This window comes from Pterocles gutturalis, unplaced genomic scaffold (assembly GCF_000699245.1).
Source record: "Pterocles gutturalis isolate BGI_N339 unplaced genomic scaffold, ASM69924v1 scaffold5783, whole genome shotgun sequence".
Taxonomy (NCBI): Eukaryota; Metazoa; Chordata; class Aves; order Pterocliformes; family Pteroclidae; genus Pterocles; species Pterocles gutturalis.
Window position 1 is genome coordinate 20340 of NW_010125420.1, and position 24782 is coordinate 45121.

At 38.1% G+C, this 24782-nt stretch overlaps 1 protein-coding gene across 1 annotated transcript in view; it reads left to right on the plus strand.

Moving 5' to 3' along the window:
• Positions 1–6546: 6546 nt before the first annotated feature.
• MBP (myelin basic protein) overlaps positions 6547–24782 on the plus strand; it is an 83273-nt gene continuing 65037 nt past the window's right edge. The window contains exon 1 of the mRNA XM_010078555.1: positions 6547–6622. Coding sequence (XP_010076857.1) covers positions 6572–6622 — 51 coding nt within the window. The 5' untranslated portion in view covers positions 6547–6571. The remainder of the gene's footprint in view (positions 6623–24782) is intronic.

Here is a 24782-nt window from a genome sequence, read left to right on the forward strand (position 1 = left end):
TTCTGTCTCAGTGTTGTACCCTTTCTCCTGTGTTGTACTGTTTGCATAAAATTGTAGTGAAAGTTAAATAACTTTAGTGTCCTTTGCAGTGATATGTGAGGTGTGTGTAAGTTATTGAGCAACTGTGCTATCACTGGGGAGTACTTTCTCATTTAAGTAGTGTTCCAGAACTTGGCCTGTCTCTCAGAGGGGTGGTTTCCTGGGGCTAGAATCCTTGCTAAGGCACGTACAATTATCTATAAATAGAGAAATTGCTGTGATGTCTAGATGGGCCATGGAGGGCAGGATTCTGATATGCACTGTACAAGTGTGATTAAATACACCTATCGGTACTGTACTACTGGTGACTTCTCTGATTTAAATATTGTGGTTGCCACTGAAGTCTTGGTTTTGATCTTTCACAACAGAAATGTGTCTGGAATAATGTATTTTTCTCTCACAAAGAGTTCCTCAGAGAAGTATCATTATGGGAGTCAAAAGTGAAATAAGGTTTGATCTAGCAAGGATTACACAGTTTCACAGGTAATGAAAAATTACATCTGCATTAAATAACAATGAAACTTTTGAGGGATATAGGACACTATATTTTATGAAATAATTTAACACTTGAATTAAGAGGGCAGGATTCCTAGGAAGCAGTTTGCCCGTGAGACAGGTTACATTTGTTATGTGGTTGCTCACATCTGTCTCTGAAGCATCCAACTGGGTCTGCTGCTGAAATTAGCTGCAGGTCACTTGTCTGCATCTGCTGGAGGTTTTCTTTCTTGGTGCATTGGAGTAGTAGCTTACCACGATGAGGGAGTTCTGAAGAAACAGGTGAGGCATGCCCAGTGTCTCAATCTGTTTTGAAAGAGGGCTGAAGTGAAGGGCTTCCTTCCAAAGATGTATATCACACTGAGAGCCTAAAAAACTCACTCAAAGATTTCCATCTAGCTGGCAGCCAGTGCTGGGCAATGTGTCAGCTTGCTTCCCAGAAAGCTACATAACCTGGACCTGACACTAGGACAAAAAAAAAAACAAAAACTTTTGCATGTCATTTTGCTAGGTAGGTTTGTAATTAAGAGTCTACACTAGAGGGCTACCGAAATTACAGAGAACTTGCACATTTCTAAAAAGTAATTACACTTTTTGTTTTGTCTAATAAGATCTGGATATAGTAGTAAAATGTAATATTTAGTTCGCTAAGAATAGTCATTAATTTAGCAGGAAGTTTTAAGTAAATTCCTCAAATATTTTTATATTCTGTGGTTACCCTTTCCATGTGTGAGTAAGGCTAGGAGCACTTGCTGAACATATCTAGTGTTGCAGCTCTGCACTATTATCCAACAACATCAGTCTGTGGTGAATACTTACTCCTAGACAAGGTAATAATTATGTTCTGATACTTGTAAATATGTAAGTACTTGCATACCTTTATTATTATGTGTAGTTTTGTTGAGTCATAATTAAGTGTGTAGGAAGAGGTAAGACTGAACCCTTATTTTACGTAACTAAATAACTCTTCAAGAATCATACTTAACAATCCATTATCAGCACCCTGTGATTTAAATTTGGTAGTTTATGTATTTTAATACGAAGAAATCGTTATAATGTTCAATGAAGGTGCTCCAGGTACATTGGCTTATAGCCTCTTGTAACTCCTGAATTACAGTTGGTGAGCTGTCATTGTAAACCAGCTCCTGGGCTGAAGTTTACTGTTTATATTTAGAATATACAAAAATTATAATGTGTTGTGAGATATTACAGGGGAAGGACACTCTTGAGAGTCTGATGATTACAAGGGGTGAACTTTTCTCAGGCTCCCATGAGTGAGTAAGAAAATACTATTTTGCAGTTAAAACAACATAACCTCCAGAAAGTGATACCATTGCATTTCTTGGTATATTGAAAAAGTTTAGAGAAGCATTTTTCTGCCTTTCAGTGAAAAATCTAAATCATAATTTAAACCTCTTTCTAGGACAGTGTGTGCATATGGGAAAATTATTAGAACCTCTTTTTTAACTACAAATATCCATTTAATTTCAGCAGACAGACTAGAATGGGCTAAAAAAATATGATGATAGGTGTTTCTAAAACCCTATTTTTAATTAATTGTTCAGGTGAAAAGAAATTGGGTACATCGTCCCAACATACGTGTATGTGATGTGTAGGACTGAGATTTTTCCATCTCTTTTCGTATTTCTTTGGTTTTTATTTTTGTGTTTGGCAGACAGCAAGCAGTTTCTCTCCTTGGTAAGGTGATGGCATTTCTGTCGTTGTTGTTGCTAGTTGGAATATGGCTTTCTATCGTGAAGAAAGCGGGAAAGCAGCTTGGGCCAGGCTTCCATCAGGTACCTGTTAGACTGACTCCATAAGAAGCTAAATTGCTGGGAGGAGACACTTTATTTTATTTCCCCAGGCAAAATCCCTGGGCTGTTTTTGGAATTACTTGAAGGAGCCTGGATAGCTGGAGTTATTTCTGTATCAGTCATCAACTGGGAAGTGCCCGTGTCTTGGCAGCGGAGCTGATTCAGCTCGGTACATGGTAGTGGTGTAGTGCTGAGGCACCTGAGTGACTCTGTCAGTGGTGGGTCACGGCTTCCTGCTGTAATTCACTCACTTCACCCAGAAGAGTTGTTGGGTGGCAGAAATGTTTTCAACTTTTAGTCCTATTAAATTGGTTTGTTTGCATGGCCTGTTGTTTCCTGAGCCTCACAGATGGTTTTAATGTGCTGAAACCCTCGGGCTTGATGGGGAGTTTTGTAGGGGAGCTAGTGCTGTACTCACTGGTGTGGTTGCTGCAGACGTGCATAGCGTCCCCTCTCATTTTGTGACTCAAGCTCGCATGTAAAATCTTTCATCTCTCAGGATTTATGAAACTTGCAGGGTTTCACCAGGAAGGTTTCAGACAAATGATGTTGAGGTCATAAGCTTGATCTTGTGCTCAGGCCTATTTTGTAAGCTCGTTGTTAGAGGTGATTCATGTTGAATTCAAAGAAGGTTACTGCACTTCCACCGTACTTCTGGTTTTGCATTGTTTTTGGGCTTTATGACTGTCCTTGTGTCTGTTTATCAGTGCTAAAACATGTACAGACTCAACAACGTTCATCAGTTGACTGACATTTGTTAATAAGTGCAAGAAACTGCTTCTTAGCTGCGTGGTCTGGCAACCTGTGTGTTATAAAGGTGACTAAAAAGCAAACACAAAACTTTTTCAAGCTCAGATTTTTTGAATTGTTGGCTGCAAGCTCCTACAAAGATTGTACAATGAGTAATTCATTGAAGTCAGTGACTCAACTCATTGCATAAAGATTGGCACAGGTAGAACCTGTGCAGGCCAAACTTTGTCGTTTTGTTCACTGTAGTAAGAACCAAAATCAGTGTTTAAGTCTCAACACTTTACAGTGTACTTGCATCCTGAAGTGAAAATAACCCGTGTGCTCAACTTTTAATCAAGTAATGCAGACTTCTGCTTGAGGCTAAAGTGAAAAATTTGGTCTTTTTCTTGCTGTAAATGATTTTAATGTTTACAGGCTTGTATGTATATATGTTTTCGCTTCCCATTCACATATCTACAGAGCAGTTGGCATTCTATGTTTCCTTTCCTAATTCATGTCAGATTTTTGATAAGCCTTTTCTTTCCAAAGCATTACTTAGTTTTCTTCATTTAACAGGTAGCATATATTCGGTAACTTTTAGTATACTCTTGCTATCTGTCTGGTTGCTTTTGTCCCTTTGGTTAAAGAGTAGCTTTATCTCTATGTAAGGAATTTAAAGCAGGTACCTGTACGTAACTTGCTTTCAGTTTAAACATCTGTGTTCATTCATGCATGAAAAAGTTGAAGTAAAATCTAGTTGTATTAGTGTTGGTTTCTAGATATGAGGTGAGAATAAGAAGGGGTTGAACGTGAATTTTGACCACATGCTATCCCTCTGACACATTCAAAACAATAAAGGGAAGAGAAGTGCAGATTTACAGGCTTAATCAATATCATTGCTTTTCAGCTTGTAAGCCTGTTCTTGCAGAGAAGCAATGCTCGGACCAGATGAAGGTTGACTCTCAAACTACACTTGTAAACTCTAAATAGCGTTGTGCATTTCCATTTCTCCAAGCCTCTTTTTATTCCTTTTGTGTGTAATTTTTAGCATCTTGCTGAAGAAATTATGCACATGGGAATCAGGAGTGCATTGATCAGCCGTTTCATACACTTCTCAGTTGCTTGGTTTTCATTTTGTTTGCTTGCTTTGTGCAGACATTTGAGCAGAAAACTGGCCAAGTCATTTTCAGGTATCGGTGGTGTAGTGGCATGGAAGTTTTTATTGCTTTTCTTTTCACTGGCTAACAAATGATTTTTAAACATTTATCTGGCTTAGTTTCACAGAACAGCTCGTTTGTATTTGATATCTTTTTCTACTTTGGCAGTGCAGGACTGGGACTCTGATGATCAGTATTTCATAGGCACAGGGTGATTGTTCCTAGAGCTTTACTCTAAGGACACCAAGGAGGCAAAGGTGGGGCAGGAGGACACTGACCAGAGTTCTGGCTGCAAGTGTTACATTGGCTCCATAATCTGTTTACTTAAACATATGTGTATTACAGAGCAAGTTTGATAATTAATCTTTTGATAAATTACTGGAAGAGTAACACTTGGAACATCATGCCTTTATATTCTGCTGTAGACATTTCCTGTAGGTTTATATTCTACTCTATTTCCCTTGTGTTGGGACATAAGTGATGAGAGGTGAGCTGCTGCTCATAATTTGTAGAGGAAAGGGCAGTTTGAGGTAGTTCAGCTTTGAAACCCAGAGTATATGAATTTATGAAAATTTTCAAGGAAAAATACAAATAATCTCACAAAAATGAATTGGTTGTGCTGATTTCGTAATTTGAAAGCATAGGTTTTTTCTTCTAACATTTTATGCAATAGACAGTACTGTTTAAAAAAAAAAAACTATTTCCAATTTGCTAGTCAACTCTACCTTGAGTAGACTTACTGAGTTTGGATGTTTTTTGTTTTTTCCCTTGTGAGACCTTACAAGTGGATATTTGTGAGGAATTATTTAATTGTATACAGTGATATGTGGCAATTTTATTTTAGAGCAAATTTATCACAGAATCACAGAATGTTAGAGATTGGAAGGGACCTCGAAAGATCATCTAGTCCAATCCCCCTGCCGGAGCAGGAACACCTAGATCAGAAATGTAATTCAGTCATAGTCATTTGTAGTCATATGAGCACTGCAGACCCTCACTAATTTGAAAATTTATCATTGGGGGAAAGAAATCTACCTGTCTCTCCAAAAGTAGCGGTGGAGATGCAACGCAAGATTGCTTTTGATAAAGTACATATTTCTGTGATGGCAAGTTAGAAGTAATCAAAGTTTCTATCTTTAGAGTCTTTTGGTACAGTAATCAGTACATGTAGCTGGGTTTATAACTGTATTTGTACATTCTACCAAGTGTAACTGGTTAGTAGCCTATTATTTTACTTCATGTGTTTTCTACCGTAGCAAAGGTCTGGTTGTCCTTTTCTCTCAAGCCTTTTCATATGATGCTTAATGAAATAACTTAGCCCTCTGATAGCGAGAGTGTTGCGCCGGGATTTCTGATGCTAATGTTTATGTTATACGCCTCTGATCATTGCAGAGTAATGAAGTGTTACTGCTAGCACCAGAAACTGCACTTGATTACTGAAAGTTCCGTTCATAATTCTGAGAGGAAAAAGTCCACTTGAAACTTCTTTTGCATGTAGTGTAAAGTTTCATGACTTTAAATGCTACCTTGCAGTGTAGTGTACTCAAACTGGCTGAAGGCAGCGGCTGTGTATAAGATCCTATACAAACACATGCTTCTATGAGAAGAAACACGTAGTGTAACCCCAAGTGCACTCTAAAAGTTGAAATTTGAGTGTTGTGGTTTAACCTACATAAGCTCTGTTAAAATTGAGGTACAACAGGATGAGCCAGAAAATACAAAGTCTTGGCATTCCTTTCTTACCTGCTTGTCATGAAAGTGTGGGCTACAAAGAGCATGCCCGTTCTCACCTCCAAAGCAAATCAGTTTCGTGTGGTGCTTTTTTTCAGTAATTGCTGTTTATATAATGGCAAATGTGAATTTGAAAGAACTTATTTGATCTTTTATGGAAGTTTGCAGTTACAGATCATTTCATACATATTACGCCATTTTGGTATTATAAACGTGATATCAAAAGACAGGGCCTCTACCTAATTTCTAATCTAGTCTTGTTTTATGTGCAAATTTCACAATAAACACTTTATTTTTCCTCCTCTGTTTATGTCTCTTTCTTTAGAAGAAGGAAAGCTTTCTGGCATTGCTTAGATTTGCAAAATAGATCAAATAAGTTGTGGTGGTTTTGGTTTGTTTGTTTGTTTTTTGTTTTTTTTTTTTTTCCTTAGGATCTTTCACAGCTCTTAACCTTGGACTGTAAAAATGCTTATCATACATCATGCAACTCTCTCTTTGCTCTATGTCAGATGAAAAAATTAATTTGTGTTTCAGTACAAATGTATCAGTTTCAAAAATGCTATTTTGGTTTTATTTTTTCAGAATTTGAAGTTCTGGTGATCCATTATGGGGAATCATGTGGGAAAACGAGAACATAGTGCTGACAAGTCAGCCAAGGTAAGCTTAGAAAATTGAAGAGGCAAAGCCACTTCCAAAATAAGTATGTTATGAATGGGTTTTTTTGGTAATGTTTTTGTACTATTTTGTGCTATTATAAAATTAATGTACTATTTTTTAGCACATTGGCATGTTTACCAGATCACTTTCACCATTACTATTTTGTAGCTGTCCCTATAAAGTTACCACCTTTTTTTAAAGAGGGTCCTATGAGATGAGACCAAATGAGAATTTTGCTGTGCTGGATTTAATGAGAGATATGTCGTTTTCTTTGTCAGATCCATAGCCAATTAAAAGCTTTTCAGTCATGGTGGAAATGATTGAAATGAGCCTCAGAAACATGATATTGCAGAAATGTGTAAAGAGCCAGTGAGATGAATTATGTTCTGCGTGTTGGCAGCTGCCCATTTGTGCAGCCATTTGCTTTATCAATAAGATATAAACTATATAGAAACACATAAAATAAGAGAATTCTAAAGGAAAAGATTGTCAGTCTGAGGAAATAGAGCTTTAAAAATCTCTTCCCGGAAAAAAAAGATGAGAATTGTCAAAATGTTCATTAAAAGTTAGTGTTTGCTTTCTGAGCCTCTGCTGACATTGTTGTGTATTTTGCCCATAATGTGGTATTCTGTTTGCCTTGTGATAATATCTTGTTTGTTTGTTTTTCTACATTGTACCAGAAGAGAATTCACAGATACCTTAAAAAAAAAAAAAAAAAAAAGACATCTATATATAAATAAAAAAATGGTTCTTGTTGCTAGCTATTGCTAACTTGCCTCCACCCATCCGTGCCTAAAAATAACAGTTTACAGTCTGAGCTCACGCTGTATAAAGCATTTGCATTGACCAGATGATGTAAACAGGTAGTTCTGTGCTTTATCTGGAGGAATGTGGGTATTTTGCATTGCTGTGGCAGATAAACAGCTATCCCTAAAAGGTATACAAACTAGAATTCATACAGTTATTAGTTCTTTGCCATCTTGTTTAGGAAAATACATAGGCACACTGGAAGGAATAGGGAGAAAACAGCAAGATAACTACCTACATGTGTTTTTGTTTTGTGTTTGTGCACTATTTTGCAAAATGGTTTTGTGGCCCAAAGTTTCAGTTTCAGTACAAACAAGAGTATGAGTCCCAAGTTGTGGTCTTGTAGTGACCAGTCTTGTAGACTTCCCCTCTAGAAAACTGTGTTGTGCAGATCTTGCAAAGTCAAATGCACCAAACAGATGTATTTAGCGAAACATTTTGATCTTTCAGATCAAGGGTGTGAGATCCTGCAGGTGTGATACCGCAGGTGTACAGAGCTTGATGGGCTGTTGTGCACCACGTATGTTCTGCTTTAGTCTTTGAGGACAAAATTTGTTTAGAAAAACACATAATAACTTTTCTGCTGCTGTGGGATCATGTGTCTGATGCATCTGGGTGGCAGGTGAGTGAATTATTAGGCACATGGGGCCTCAAAAAAGGAAAAAATCATCAAACTGTAGCAGCCTGTGCAATAGGTGCTGGTGTGAGCAAGAGTCAGGTGGCCATGAGTCTCACACTTAGTGTGCGAGACAGGTCTATAAGGAAATGGATTGCTGCAATTTTTTTTTAATTCCTTCTTTTTTCTTATTAATTCATGGACAATACTTGATTCTGCAATCAAAATAATATTTATTTACTAAAATATTTTTGAAGGGAGAACTTATTTCTGTAGTAGTATCTTCTGTCGCTTGATCATCGTTCTAGAGTGACAAAAAACCAAAACACCAAACCCCTAATCTTTCAGATAGGTAGTGCTTGATCAAAATCTCCCTTTATGCACGTAACACAGTAATCATATTGCAAGAAATTATAAGGCCACAGATTTAAAATCAGGAAATAGATGGTTAAGGTGCTACTATGTATTCCACATAACTAGTCCATCTTGGTTCAGTTCTTACAGGCAGTATTAAAGTTCTTGCCAGCAGTAGTAACCAGAGGTATTACTTTTTTTTTTTTTTTTAAGCTGCAGTAGGTTTTTTTTTCCTCGTTCAATATGGCTTTAAATTAGAACTGTTTTCTCACCAGTCTTCTGGTGTGTTATGGGAGACAATTGCTGAAGGCTTGAAGAGACTAGACTGGAAATGCTGAACTGCCTCTCCTTGCTCCTAGCAGTACTACTGCAATGAAAGAGGCTAACATCTCATTAAGGGTCTTTCTAAAATTCATTCTGTTTATTCGAGCTGTTTACTATATTTCCTTTCCCAAAAATATCGTACTAAAGGACAACATCATTTTAGGCAGCTGCTTTGAACCTATGATGTCAAATCTGCTGCTCCTGAACTGATAGACCAGTTCTCCAGTTGGGTATTTTATGTATACTGATGTTAGAGAAACTATTGCCGAGTGGTAGCAATCATAATTCTTGGTTGTCCAACAAATGTCCTGTAATACAGCAGTTATTATGGGTTTCTTTTTTGAGTTGGCATCTAGTTTTGATTTATTTTCAGTAAATGTGGGTATTTAAATTACAAAATTAGAAATCAAGATCTGGAAAGCCATGATTTCATCAAATGCCTAACATGACACCATGATGCTTTCAAATAGGGAAATTTGCAAAAGGTAACAAGATGGCTTCCCATGCTGTGATATTTCTTTCAAAATATTTTTCTTCTCTTGATTTGGAAATATGCCAAGCTACAGTGATTATTTAATAGATAATAGGAGGTACTGTGAAATTAATTGGATGCTTAAGTCAAACAGGAAAACTATTTTTCAAAATAATGCCAGAAATATTTGCAAAACCTTCATATTTTACTCAAAGCAATAACATGCCCCATCTCATTTCTGTCAAATTTATTTCTCTTGTCTTTAATTAATTTGCTTTTTTAAATAGTTTGTTAAGATACATAAAAGCTATTCAATGAACCCAACAATTTATCTTCTTTCTTTTTGCTTTGGGTGATGTTAGACTTTGCAGTCTGCTTAATGCATTAGTAAACGTGTAAGTATTTATTTTGTTTAACTCTGTCGTTAGTGTTAATACTTGGGTTTCAACTTACATAAATATATCTAAGATAGAAAAAGCAAAAAGAATGGGCTGTCCTTCATGCTCTGAGTTCCTTTAAGTTCTTGGAAAGCTAATTGTAGCAGAGTAGACAGAGTAGAAAACTGAAGTTTTATTGGTCTTTTTCAGAGTTGTAGTTGATCTGTGTTAATGTGACACCTTTAAGATACGAAGTCCCACATGCTCTTTTGTAATGACTAAAGCTGCTTGAAGTATTACAATAGCAGAGTTCTCTGCTACTCGACCTTTTGATTGTCTCCCTCAGAGAATTCAGCACAGCATATATATTGCCGTACCAAAATCTTTGAATGTTCCTGGTACCTGTCAAAACTGGCCCTTAACTTCATTGATTGTTCAGGAAGATGGGGTTGGAAAGAAGGTTTCTGACATTGTCCCATGTATTCCACAGCAGCTACCAAATGCACCAAGTCCACAGCACCCAGTTTCCACGTGTCTCATCACACAGTACTGTAAGGAGCTGGAAACCAAGCTTGTGACCTATAATAAAATATAAAAACCCCACTGCCCTGCCATGTCAAGGGATTGTTTAAGCAATTTATACATGCTAGGAACATGTTAGATTATTGGAAATACTGGATCATCTACCTTTTTCAAGTCCTTGAGGTACTTGGGGTGTTCTGTAAATCAATGCTAACCAAAACCAATTGCAAGCTTTGATATCTAACACTGAAAAGCTTCAGGAAATGTAAATTGCCACAGTATATTGCTTTCTCACAGACCAAAATTGATAACAGATGTAGTGATGATAAGGCACTCAATCTAAAGGCAACCAGTGTAATGGTTTTTTTGAACTAAAGCTATCTGTTAACAATGACCAAAGCTTGCTGTGTAGTAAACTTATGAAAAAATCTTGCCTTTAATTGCCCTATGTATATATCTAGATTCTACAGTGTGTTTTGCAGTAGTTGATTTGGTAATTTTAATAAACTAACTGGTTCTCAGTGTTTAAGGACAACTCACTATAATTAGTTCAAGCTAAATTGGTGCAGTGAGCATGTATCAATACATTGGATGGTTTCTATGCTGCTTCTGGGGGGATTCTGTTTTCTTTCCTCTTTTTTCCCGAGTTGTCTTGTTCAGAAATATGTGCCCTGTGCAGCCTTACTGCTGGTACATTGGCAGAAAGTTTTCTGGCTCTCCCTAATGAGAGGGAAAATTCTGAAGATGGCTGGCTTGGGATGGTAGTTGCATTGTTCACCTCATAGATGCTCAGTGGTCTGCAAGCAAAAGGGTTTTCACTCTGCTCTCATCCGATGCCCTACCTCTCGTGGTTGAGGCTGCTTACAGACCTGAGCTGTATGTGTGGTTTTTACCAGGTGCTTCCTCTTGGTATGCATCAAAAAGTGTCAAGAAGGAAAAAAAAAACACCCAACACTACAGATGAAGTAATTTTATTTGCTAATTCAACTGCTCTGAAGGGTTATTTTTGTAAGATAGAAGTTTATTTTTTAATAATTGCAGTTTGAGAGATACTTTACATACAGATTTTGTAGATGTTGAAGGCTATGGTATGCTTTTCTTTAAAAAAAACTCACCAAAACAAAAAAACCCTAAACTCACCCCAAAAAACCCCACCAAAAAAACCAAAACAACCCCCCACCCAAACAAAAAAAAACTCAAACAAAAAAAATCAAATGTGGCATTTGATTGTATGATGTTTAAATAAGTAATCTTACTACCATGCATAAATTAATGAATGCAGCGTTTTCACTTTTTTCTCCTAGTGAAGTTGTGTAGCACTACTGATGTGCTAAATGCGTGCACTAAATCCAAGTCATATATTTGAATACTTGACTGTTCATTAAACTCTTCAGGTGTTGGATTTAATAGGATTAATTGTGTATAATATTTAAAATTTCTAGTGTCTAAAATATGCCAAGCTCATTGTAAATGTGTGTGGGAGACAAACTGTATCAGAGCAGGTACTTTTACACTTCCATGCTTCCCTTTGTTGCATGTGCGTGAAGGCCACCAAAGGTACAGGCTTCTTGGTAGAAGAGTTAAAGGTGGGAGGCAAGGAGGATGCAACTGAGGAGCAAGCTCTGGTCAGTGCCACAGCATCTGCTGCTTGTGTTTAAGGAGTTGCCTAAATTGTATAAACTTGGCAGTATGTCACTAGATCTGCATTTCAATGAAAATGTGAGTAAATATGTAGGTAACAGTTAAATGAAGTAAGTTGAGAGCATGTTTTTCTGTTGTGCACACATCTGCTAAGGACAAGTGTTTCTTGATTTGGGTCTCGAGCTGGTTGAGCTTGCATGGGTGTAAAAGGAAGAGGCGCAGTCACTGTGGTTTTGGCTGGGGAGGAGGTAGGGTCCTAGTCTTTGTTCTCCCACCCTCAGGCTGTAGAACTGACTAGAAGAAGAGGGAAGTACACTCTGTACTTTCTGAGGTCTTGTGCTTCAGATGCCGTGCTGTTGTGGTATAGTTTCCTATAGTGCCCTTCTTGTTAGCTTTGATATAGAACTAGATAAGTGTCCTCTCAAATGAGTTTAATGACAATACCACTTAAATTAGTAAGGAGTTGGAAGAACGTGTGTAATGTACTGCCCATTCTTTGTGAACTGTCTGTGAACTGTTGTAGTTGCTGAGATGACTTCTGTAATAAGAGTCAGCCCATACTTCAGCCTGAGAACATGTTGTTCAGTGCTTTGGCATCTTCATGCCAGAAGAATGATGTCAAAGTTGTTTATATTTTTGATCTTGAAGAAGCAGTAAGTGACATGGAGATCCTGAAAGGGAGCAGTATCTTCTTTCTTCTTCATGTAACCTTTTTGTGCTTTTATTGTTGTGGTGGTTCACAGATCTGCATGCGGTGGTACGTTGTATTACCTACTCTGAAAGTGGGTGAGATAGGCCAAAGTAACAAACTACAATTTTGATTAGTTATATTTGAGAACAGCCTAAAAAAATCTTTTGTAGTAACATATTACTTTAAAATGTGGATAGATCTGTCAAATCAGTTACAGTGAAGTGTGTTGTCCCTATTGGAGAGTTTGCCGAGCTTTCCCTGTGGGTACCTGGGACCAAACCACAGCAGAATCTCCAGTAGGTAAAACAATGGCTGGTAAATCTGTCCTGTAGCACTTATCAATGTATTTTAATTTAATTTAATTTAATACAAAAAATACAAAAAACCCAGTAAAAAGTGCATTTTGAAGTTTGTCCTCATCTTCCTCCCCTAATGCTGGTTCTGTTGTCTTTGCTCCTGGGTAGCAGCTGGGAAGACGAGTGCTGGAGCCATGTTCTATTTTAATTTTCAGTTTCACACATTTGCATTTCTGATAGTGTAACTGACTGTGCAGCTAGGTCAGAGTAACTAGTTGTGAAACATGGTTTTACTCAATGCATCAGTACAAAGCCAAAACCCCAGCTCTGCTCAGGTCACGTGCTAAATGTTATCAAAATGCCAATATACTGGAAACGTTTCAGTTAGAAGGTACTATCCGAGACTGTTACATTGACATCTGAGTGATTTTTTTGTTGTTGTTTTGATTTTGTGGTAATAACTGACTTGTATGTCTGGCACATTTTCCCGTTGACATCTGAGTGATTTTTTTTGTTGTTGTTGTTTTGATTTTGTGGTAAGAACTGACTTGTATGTCTGGCACATTTTCCCAGCCTTTCACACACCCCTCTTCCTTCCTCCCTTTATCTTCCTTCTACTCCTTCTTACACCCAGTTTCTTTTTGCATAATACTTTCTGCCAGCATCTCCATCTCTGATGCAGTTTAAATTCAGTGGTGTGTCTTGATTTTTCAGAGGCATTAGAAATAATACTTAATTGCTAACAATGCAGTTGCATGCTTAGAAACAGTGAAGAGATGGCCAGCCAGTGGGCAGTTTGATCAAGAAGGTGGGAACATTGTAGAAGAAAAGAGATTTCCACTTTTCTGACAACACATATAGTCTTGAAAAGTAGTTTTCTCTTCTAGGTAGCTCTCTCTTTCCATGTTAACATATGACCTGCAGCAACTATCCCCGCCTACCACAGTATGTTGCTTTACAAAGCAATCCAGTAGTGCCATTGCCAATATTTGAAAGCTGAAAATATAAACTGTCTCCTGTTATTTTTATGACCAACTATCATTGTCATTTATATACTCTTTTGTCATAAAGTTGTGTTGCTTTTTTGCATTTGTACCTTGTACCTGTTAAAGAATTTGTTTTATGCAGAAAACAGAAAAAATAATTATTGAATTATTTTGGGGAAACAGGTCTAAAATTTGTCAATGTGAAGTGGAACTGTGTGCAAAAACTTTAAATCCCACTTTAATTTCTGGTGTGCCTGAATATATGTTTACACACACATCCATATATAAAAAAGTACAAGTGTATATTTAAAAAAAAAAACAACATATAAATGCAAGTGTATATTATATCCCTGTATGCCTGCAAATGTGATCACTATATGATTTTCAAAAGGCAAGATCAGTGGCCTTCCACCCTGGGGAGTCTGGCTATCCATTCTGATCTTCCCTGTGAACTGCAGGCTAAATGCGTTCTCAGTGTTGAGCCACAGCTTTCTACTGCAGATGAAACTTGCCTTATGGTGCACAGTGATAAAGCCCGAATAATCACTGGGGTTTGGGGTTTTTTTTTAAACCCAGTGTCTGAAATTCCAGACAGTCCTAGTTTTCTTGAGACTTGGCAGATGAAAGATTCTTGCAGTTCATCTACCCTGATAAATTACTTTTAATGTTGATTTTCTTCCTACAGTTTGAGAAAATATAATTCTTAAGAGGTTTTTCTTTGTATTTCTTTCAGCTAATTTCTTTCCTTTTAAGTAAGGGTATTGGTAAGTAGGAAAAATAGGTGAAATACCTATTTAAAATTAAGCTTTGACACTTTTTCCTCCTGCTTTAGCCTCAGTGCTTTGTGTTTTCCTTTCCTGCAATTCCACTGGGAGAAGAGGGAAGGTGACTTCATTCTGCAATTTCTTCGATGTGCCTCTTCTGCCTATTACACCCTTTTCTTTTCCTCTGGCATCTTGTCTGTTGTTTATTAATTATTATTCTCTTATGGTGTGCTATGTAAGCCCCATGAGGATCGATAAAACCATCTAAAAATGAATGTTTTACAGAGCTTAGGGGAAAGGAGGCCAAAAGGTCCTTGCCAGTGGATGCATCCAGGTGGGAAAGACAGCCCTGGGTTCTCACCAGATTGTCTAGGTGTCCTGGCCGGTGACCTTTAGATCAAAGTACATCAACAGCCAGTGGAACAAGCGCTATGTCTGCCTTTGAAAAGGGTTGCTGAGATATTTCAAGCATCAGATTCTACTCTGGGATTTTGCAGAGAGAGTTTATAATGCAATGGCATAATGCAGTTAATACTGTAATAACACTGTATTGCAGCTGTTGAGTCACCTGATTATGGGAGAATAAAAAAGATCAGTGGCATTTTGGAAGCTTATGGGGCTTGACACATAGGCTTTGTATCGACTGTGTGTCTTTGATCACTTCTGATTCAGCCTCCTGCTGCTGTATGTAAGGGACAGGGGACCCTCTTGAACATGTCCTACATGGAGCCCACAAGGGAGATGGCTCCACCAGGAGCAGGGGGGGCTTGGCTTCGATCCCAGCTTCTGAGCACTGGTCTCAGTAGTTGACAAGTTGTTCATGTTTTTGCCCTAATCAGCTCGCTCTAACCAATTAGGCTATGAACAGTGGTCTGGCAGAGCAGGTGCAGAGCTGCTTTCTTCCGTGCAGAGAGCCAGATGGACAGTTTATTGTCCCAGTCACTGAGTAAAGCTTGGCCAGGTCTTCTGCTCTGTTCTCAATTCAGCTGCTGTGCTTGTGCTGCCAAGTTGGCTCGTGTGGCTTTAAAAAAATTAGAACTTCAGGGACATCTCTGAGCATCTGAACTTCTCTTAGTCACAATTCAGTGTAGTTTGTTTCAAACCTTGAAATGGTTCCTAGCTGGTTTTTGTTTTCTTAAGAGAAAAAATTGCCTGATGCTTAACAGGAGCAGAGGCATCTTGGTCTGAGTTAGGACATCTTGCTTGTTATAATGTTGTTAGTATCGAGGTATGGTTGTGGCAGAGAAAACACTTTTAGGAACCCATATTTTGAAGGATTCATTCTCTGGGATTTTGCAAGATCTTGTATCTGTTGAGTTACCTGTTGAGTTGGGGGGGGGGGGGCAGAATTCTGCAGAGAGAGTATTTTGGTTTGCTAGAGTTTCCAGAATCTTTTTAGGATAATTATTTTTAATTGTGAGAAAGAAATGGGAAATGCTTATCTGAATGCTGCACTTAGGAAGATGTGCTAGACTGTAAGGAGTTGTAAACTTGCTAATAGATTTGCAAATGAAATGTGTTTGCTTTTCTGTGTGCTTATACTTAGTCACTCAGTGTAATAACTGCAACTACACTTTATGTATAACCTCTTCATGTGAATATATTTGTTTGTGAAATGCAATATATGTAACTCAGTCTATTGCTTTTGTGTCAAGACAATCCACCTTTGTTACAATAAAACATTTTAGGAGATAAAACTGTGGGGTGCTAGAGGCAAAGGATGGGATGAAGCAGAGTAATGATAGTATGTCCTTTGCAGCGGTAGGGAATTTAATTAAAAAGATGCCTAGGTATTTACAGTAGGCCACCTATTTTGTTCAATGCTGAAAAGGCAGTCTCTTGGTCAAAAATAAAGTCCCACATTGGTAGTTATTCAAGCAGCTTGAATAGGCTGTCAGCCAATTCACAAGTAGCCTGGAATGGGAAGGATCAAATATTTAAGTTAATACAATGTAGCTACTTAAGTTTTTGTATTTAGACTTGATTAATTCTAATCTGCTTTTTTGGTTTGTTTGTGGTTTTTTGTTTGTTTATTTTGCATCCATTATGCTCCACTTGTTCTCTTCAGCCCTGGATCTGTTTTGCACAGCTTTTTTAAATAATGTTTTGACTGTGCATCTGGCTGTACCAATTCTACCTAGAAGTTCTGTAGCCAGTGGATTTTACTACCTCTAGGGGAGAAGGTGAAGAGCTTTGCCTAGTCTCTTGTGCTTACATCTGAAGTCTGCACTGCACAGTGTACGAATAATACCAGGCAGTCTGGCCGAGGTCTAGCAACTTTGAAGTTGTTCCTCCTCCTTTTTTATGATGAAATACCAGCAAGAGGATGGCAGTGGAAAAACCTCTTTATCCACGCGCAGGTTTTCTTTCTCCAGTTAACTTCTCTGCCTAGAGAGCTTGGATGTAGCTGGTACAAGTTTGATTTACGGTTCACCACGACTCCTTTAATTCCTGCTTGCCTATAGAATCGAGGCATGGATTTTAGCCGTCACAACACACATGCAGCAATGTAAAATTCTATTTATGTGCAGAGGGTTACTAAGTAACAGTTGCTGAGGGAAACGCAGTCTTTAATTGCATGACGTCTGTGCACTTAAAATTGCCAGCCAAGTAGTACATTAACATAGATTTTGCACATTAATGTAATGGGATTTACTGTGGGCTATGTGTGAGCAAAACCTTGGGAAAAACAACAACAGTGTAGTTTGAAGAGCTGGAGTCGCTCTGCAGCCTGATCTTGTGGACAGGAGTTGAAACCCAGTTTTCCCCTTCTACCTCATCCTCTCCATACCACACCATTGTTATGGACCCTGATATATTTGTGTATATTTATATCTATATCTACCTATAGATATAAATGTTTCCATGTATAATCGGTATATTTTGCATGTGTACCTTTCTTCAGGGGGAGGAAGGTTGAGTGGCAAACAAACCTGTTGACTCAAGGATAGATTGGATGTTGATAATTCAAGGAGAAGTTTTCCTTGAGCCGTGTCTCCTCTAGTAATTGTGTTTACCTCTAATTTTATGCAGAATTTATCAGAGTATTTGTTTTTTCTAGGGATTTGTATTCAAGGAATGATACTTCAGAAAGGTCATGTGTCTAGTCTTGAGATGGAACTTATGTATTGAAAGGGATTCTACTTAAGTGTCAACCTTTCCTTTAAATCAAACCTAGTATAATTCACACTAGGGCTTTGAGCTGGAGACCTTTATATGCTGATGATAATGGACTGTTGAACTGTCATGAAGTCCGTCCTACAGGTTTTAACTCGCTTCTCTGTTACAAAGTTACTTTTTGTCTACAAATATTTGGAAGATGGGGGGGATGGGTTTGCATATGTGAATAATTTTTGCAGTGGAAGGTAACTTGAGCTTATTAGGGTGTATGATTGCTCATCATCGACTCTGTAGAACTTCATTTCATTGAGATTCTTTTATTAATTATATCATTATGTCAGTGTGCATATAATATGTGCAAAAAAATTTGATAAGTAACTACTACCACAGTCCATTTATAAAAGTGGCATAAATATATATGAGGCGTATTGAGTCATTAGTTTCTTGTATTTTTGTAATATTTTAGCTGCATCCAACGATGTTATTTATTAATCAGTGAAAAATGCGTTATAGCTAGGAGCTGATATTGTGTTATCTACCTGGGTTCTTCAGTAGCCAACATTGCTACTGTTCTGTGGATAGTATGATAACTTGTCAACCTTGCAAAATTCACTTCATCTATTTACTCATGGCAATTGAGTTTTAATTATTTTTTTCTTTCTATGGGTGATTTACAAAAAAAAACCCCAAGCCAAACCAAAACGAATCCTAAAGCCATCATCACTGTAAAAGCTGTGTTCATTGTAAAGTCTCTTTACATTTTTAATGGGGTATAATTCTAAAGTACTGTCTGACTGCATTTTTTGTCTGTGTTTGAGATGCTGTAGTATCTGAGCTTTTTTTGTAGCCTCTCATACAGTCCACCCATTTTCATTTTGAGGCCAGAAATCTTTCCCTCTGGGGAGAAATCGGTCTCGAATTCTTACTTGTTCAGTCAGGCTCCTGTTTTTCTGTAACTGCGACCAGCTGTGATGTTCAAGTGGTTTTAAACTGATGTATTAGCCACAACCTTTTCCTCGGGAGGCTGTCATCTCTGGTGACAGTATTGACTCTAAACAAAGTATCTTTAAAGTCTATAGAAGAAGCAAAGCAGAACAAGGAGGGGAAATGTCAGCAGAACACTTAAGTACATATTTATTCTTCCAAACCCCTTGCTTGTTGCTGTACAGAGACTCGTGTGCATCTTTTCTCTACAGTGTCCAAGTTTAGGAGAACTGGCGTTAAGCCCTTCTGCTAATAGTACCTGCCTTTTCCTTATACTTCAGGAGCTGTTCATCAGTTCCAAACATCTGTAATACAATCCTTTACAGTCCTTTAACTAAAATGGATGCAAAAAATAAACAAAACCTTTTCTTCAAAGCTACTTTCTGTCCAGTTGACCCCCAGCCTGTATTGGCGAATGGAGTTATCCCGTTTCAGATGCAGGGCTTTACATTTGCCTTTATTGAACTTCATGAGGTTCTTCTCAGTTTATTTCTGTAGCATGTCAAGGGCCCCTCTGAATAGCAGCTCTGCCTTTCAGTATACTGACCGGTCCCCATGTTTGTTATTATCTGGGACTTTTATTAAAGACATTAAATAATATTGGCCTTAGTGTAGATCCCTGAGGGGTGTGCTGCTGACTGACTGCCAGTTGGACTTTATGCAGTTGACCACAATCCTCTGAGCCTGGTGGTCCAGCCAGTTATCCACCCCTTGTATTCTACCTACCAAAACCTTGTCTTCTCGGTTTGACTATAAGTGTAGAGTGGCAGACCGTGTGAGGCTGTGTCACAGGCCACACTAAAGTCAGGGGACATGATGTTATGCTTTTCCTCTCCTCCACAGAACCAGTCATTTCATCACAGGAAGCTAGCAGGTTGGTCAGATACCATTTGCCCTTGGTAAATCTAAGCAGGCTGTTCCCACTCAGTTTCTATCCTTGGAGAACAATTACTGTTAAAACTGTTATGTCATCTGCCCTTAATAAAAAGATAAAAACAGCTAAGCATTTGAAATGCTATGTATTAAGTACAGCTCTCACTTTACCAATGTGTTATCACCCCTTCACTGCAGACGCAGAGTTTTCTGTTAAGCACAGAATGTACCCTACCTTTGACAGTCTCTTATACTTCAATAAAGTACTGCATTTTGGGATAATTGACAAAAAAATACTGCAGATAAGGCCTTTTTCTTTCAAGACAAAACCACTTCAAAGATAGAAGAGGCAAGAAGTGCACTTTATAGTTCAATGATGATCCTTGCTTGCTTGAAACCTTGCTAACAAGATGGGATACTGGTCACAGCTCCACAAAGACTTGACAAATTGGTACTAGCCTATATATGGTAACTCTTAACAGTACAGAGTTAGTGCTGAGTGATCACAGAAGAAAGGCAATTCTGGCTGACGAAGCTAACGTGTTTTTGTTTTTTGTTTTTTGTTTTTTTTGTTTTTTTTTTTTTTTAAATTCAATAGCTCAAAAAGAGGAAAGATCTGAAAATTAGGCACTGAAGGAAAAGGTGGAAATTGAAGAAGATAAGAACAAGTGTACCTGCCTGGAGTTTGAGACAGATCCACACAGTGAATAGAAGTGCTTACTGATTGTGCTCCATTCTCCTCCACAGAGCCTGGGGCTTGCACAGATGATGACTATGAATGGTGCAAAAGTAGCACATACTTAAACTGCTTGTTTTTTTAACATGTAGTTCTTGAATTTCAACATGATACAGATATGTCTTTGTTCCTGCTTCCCCCCTCCATGATACTTCTCCTGAAGGTGTGCAGGGTTTTTAGTAGAACCACATTAATGAATCAAAGTCTGGTAAATTGAATCATCTTCTAAAATGTCAGTTTCTGTTTGCTTTTTGGCTAACAGGTGTGGTTGTTTTTCTGGTACTACCATTTCTCCCATCTCTATCTGCATGTGAGTCTTTCATTGTCATCACTTCTGACGTTTCTTTACACTGGTGGTAGAGGAGATGGACATTTATTTTTACAGTCAGTTTGAAATTTCTGTTGCCTCGTCTTTCTCAGGTTTGGTTTCTTTGAATTTATATATTTGGAAAATGGTAGCTACAACTGTTTAAAACAATACTGTCCCTGTAAACTGTTCCATTTTAAAAAGCAGCAACAAAGAAAAAGTGCTCCTGAAGAACAGGATTATGTATAGTGCAGATGGCATCTTTCTTATTCAATGATTAGATTATCTGTTCATGCTTTTCAAAAGGTATGAGAACAGCCTTATGAAACATTCATGTTATGGAGCATGTATCTTATCATATTGGACATCTGAAGTCACTTTTGATAAATACCTTCTGATCACAGTATTTTTTTTTTTCTTTTTGGTGTGCATAAATGCAAGCAATTAGCTCTACAGGAAAACCTCCCCTATTTCCAGGCAAGTAATAGTGTGTATTTGCTGATGAATCAGGTGTCACCTGGGACTGAAGAAGCACTAAGTGTGAGATCTGAGTGAGTCATTTCCTCAGGCTTTCAAGGTTTGTCTTACCTTGTCTTATGGTGGTAAGCAGCAATAGTTAACTTCGGGTGACTATTTCTGAAAGCTAGGAATGTGTTCAATTATTGATCTATATGGAAAAACAAGTAATATTTTACCTATACTCATTGCATATGAAATCACTGAGACATGTTAGAAACTAGCAGCATCACTTCCCCAAAGTTTGGATGAACAGTAATAAGACTGCATGTGTAAGTATTCACATCTGCATGGTACAGTCTGGGCTGCGTTAGAGTGTAAGCGTGCTCCAGAGGAGGGCACCAGTATCTGAAGGTGGCAGTGGAACTGGTATAACAAACCACTTTGTGGCCTGGTAGCTAGAATTGGCTGAATTCAAGCTCTGACTGATAGCCCTTACAATGTCTAGAAGCCCCTGTGAGATCAGGTGCTCTGATCTGGTTTAAAATCCGTGCTCACTAAAGTGTATTTATCTCACAACTGCATAAACATTCTGATATTATTGCTGCTGAATGAAACAGTGCATCCTGTATTTTCTTGTCGTTTGCTTCTTGCTTTAGAGGACTGTCGTATACTGGTTGTGGGGCAACTAATTGAATTGTCCTCTGCCATTCATTAACATCAGTAGCTCTTCAGGGTTTGGGTTTTTGTGTTGTTGTTGCTTTCTACCTCACGGTGGTCAGTACAATTTGAATGCCAATTTAGTCATTTGAGACATAGACTGAACATTTGCCTGAAAATAAACAATTAAACTGTCATTTCTCTGGGCATGTTTGGGTAAACAGTTGGGCTTGGTTTGTTTTTTTTCCAAAATGTTTTGCCTCTGAGACTTTGTTGTTCCCTTCTGAGATGGGAAAGTTCAGCTATTGAACATGCAGGTTAGTATTTCAGCTTGCTAGCTTCATACATGTGTTAGTGGTCCATTTTTCTTCTAATCATATTGGTGCAATTGTAACTCTGCACAGTAGTTTTTGTGAGAGTGCCTCTGTGTTGGCTTAAAGCATGGAGGAAAGCATTGTTCTCTTGTTTTGCTTTTAGAAAACAAGAGAATAAGGAGCAAAATTGTGGGAAGAGGTATCTGTTTTTACACAAATCATTGGCATAATGCTACTTACACAGAGGTGGCTGACAAATTTTGCTTTGAAGGCATTCACCTTTGTGAAAAATGGAGCAGGCTTTAATGGTGAGTTCAGTAGAGCCTCTCGCTTGGTGTCTCTGGAGTTGCAGTTCTCACCATTAGCACCATCACAAAATTGTTTGCTTCTGAACAAGCCATCAAATAAGAAAATACCAATTTTTATGTAATGTCAGATGTCCTGTCTCCGCAGCATTTTTGCACAATGAGTGGTCTGTGTGGGTACCCTCTGGGTACTTGCTGAAGACTTCGAAAGGGTGTTTATGATGTCCAAAGAATTGGTTTTCTAATGATTTTCAAATCGCCTTCTCTCTGAAAATATGATCTCTTGCATATGAACACTGTGAAAGGGAAATTATCATCTCAGTAAGGGTCTGCTCCTCCATTCCTGACAATGGATGCTGAAGTCAAAGCAAGCAGTGAATGAGAGCAGTTTCTATTTGTGTTGGAGACATTGCTGTGTAGTTTTTTCCTTGTTGGAGTGGATTATTTTTGTTAGCTTTTTTTGAGATTCTCGTGACTTGTGTTGTATTGCTTTAGTGTTAGTTAGGTGTATTGTTTTGTGTTATTTGTTGTATGTTTTATGACAGTCTTTGTGGTTCAGTTTAGACAGTTTCTTGAAAAATGACTGACACCTAGAATATTTCAGAAATCAGTTAATCTTCTCTTTAGATTTTGCATTTTGTGCTTAGTAAGGTAAAATGAAAAATGGATCCTTGTTGCACTTCTCTTCAAATGCCTCAGGCAAAATCATAAATTGATTATAACAGCTATTCTGAAATTGCTTTCTTAAAAATATTCAGGAAAATATTTTATACATTTCAGTGTTCATTCTTTGGCTCTAGGATGATTTATTTTTTCTAAATATGAAAAAATGGTACATGTTTCTCTGTGACTCAAGGTTTTGATAAAACTTAGCATCTGATGTTTGTAGCAATTTTTTATATAGTCTTATAGTGAAGAACTATTTTAGATGCATTAGTATCTTGATAAATTGATCCTTGATAACATGATCAATGTCTCTCCTTATCTTCACATAGTGTTAGTGAAGGTAACACTAAGCTAGAATTTGTAAAAGTAAAGAAGTGTCCTTAGTTTTGTGCCCATACTTTTGTGCATAGAGCTTTTCATCACCTGTGGTGTTTGCTGGATGTACTTGTTTTTCAAATACAGCAGAGAAATGAGACTGACCATAGGAAATCATGTCTCTGCTCTTGCTAGTTACCCTTTCCTGATCACTCTTCTGTGCTGAAGACTTAAGCTTCAATTTTGGTGGTCCTCTACAAAACCAAACACTTTTGAAGGGAATAGAGCTTTTTGTTTCTTTGTGTTTTTTTTAATTTACTGAAGTCAGAGTTAAAAGGTGTCATAACAATGTTTTACAATTATACAATCTATTTTGTTGTCTTTATCAGTTTCCTTTAACTGTGAAAAAACAACTTCCATGCCAACTGTATTTCAAAACTCTTATCTGAAAATAAAACTTTATTTACATTTTGAGAAGGGCAATCATGTGATGATTATTTTGTATATATTACTCCCCTAAATCTTGGCATTTGAAAATATTTTCTTTTAAGTGGTGTTTGTGCATTTATTTACACTACACAGAGGACCTCTGTTCGTTCTGGGAGCACAGACTAATAAAACTCGGTTTCTTTCAAGATCATGCATTTAATATTCGCCTATTTAAATCAAACAGGAAAGTGGAAAGGCTGCTGTCATTCATTTACAAGGTCCATAATTTTCTGTCTTGGGTGGCTAGATGGGAATATTTGTACAAAGGCCTCACGCTCTGTGACTGGTGGTGAGTTCATGGCAGCTTCTCCGGTAACAAAGCGTGACATAGCACACCCTGTTCCTCCCCTTGAAACTCGGGGGGGCGTGGGGGCCCTGCATAGTGGAATGGATCCAAGAGCTGGTCTGGTTCAGTTCTCTCCCTATCACCTCACGCTGTTAAGAAGGATTATTTTTAGCTCTTCTCCCACCCCTTGTCCAGCTCCTTGTGGGCCCAACAGGTGTCAGGAGCAGCCCACCTTGAGGCGAAGGTGAAGAGGAAGGACACAGGCCTTGGGGATGGGGCAAGGCTGGGCCTCAGGTGGAGTGCACACTAGTGTTCGGCTTAAAATACCTTGCTGCTTTTGAAAGACAAAGGTGTCTTTTTTTCTCAGCAACCCACCACCCTCCAAAAAACTGCAAACTCTTTTTGTATAAGATTGAAGAATTGTGCTTCAGCTCTTTGTAGCCCACATAGTTGTATGTGTTCCACTGTGGAGTCAACAATTTATACTGAAAGGGAAACCTTATCTGTTTCTCTTAGCAAAGGTAATGCCGGCTGCAGAGTCAGGATGTCAGTTGTGTTGGGTTTCTGTCAAAAAAACCTGTCCACTGTCACTGTAAAGCCAGTACTTCATGCACCGAATCATGGTTTGGAATGGTGAAATCTCCCAAGCGTACCCCTTTGTGGCCGGCCATTTCTAGGTCGTCCACAGGGGTGTGTTTGAAGAGCTCTCTTGGTGCCTTTGGTTCCTTTGCTGTTCAGTGCTGCTTTGTAAAAGTGCACAGACATGGCTCTGCAGCCCAGCACCCTGCAGAAATCCCTG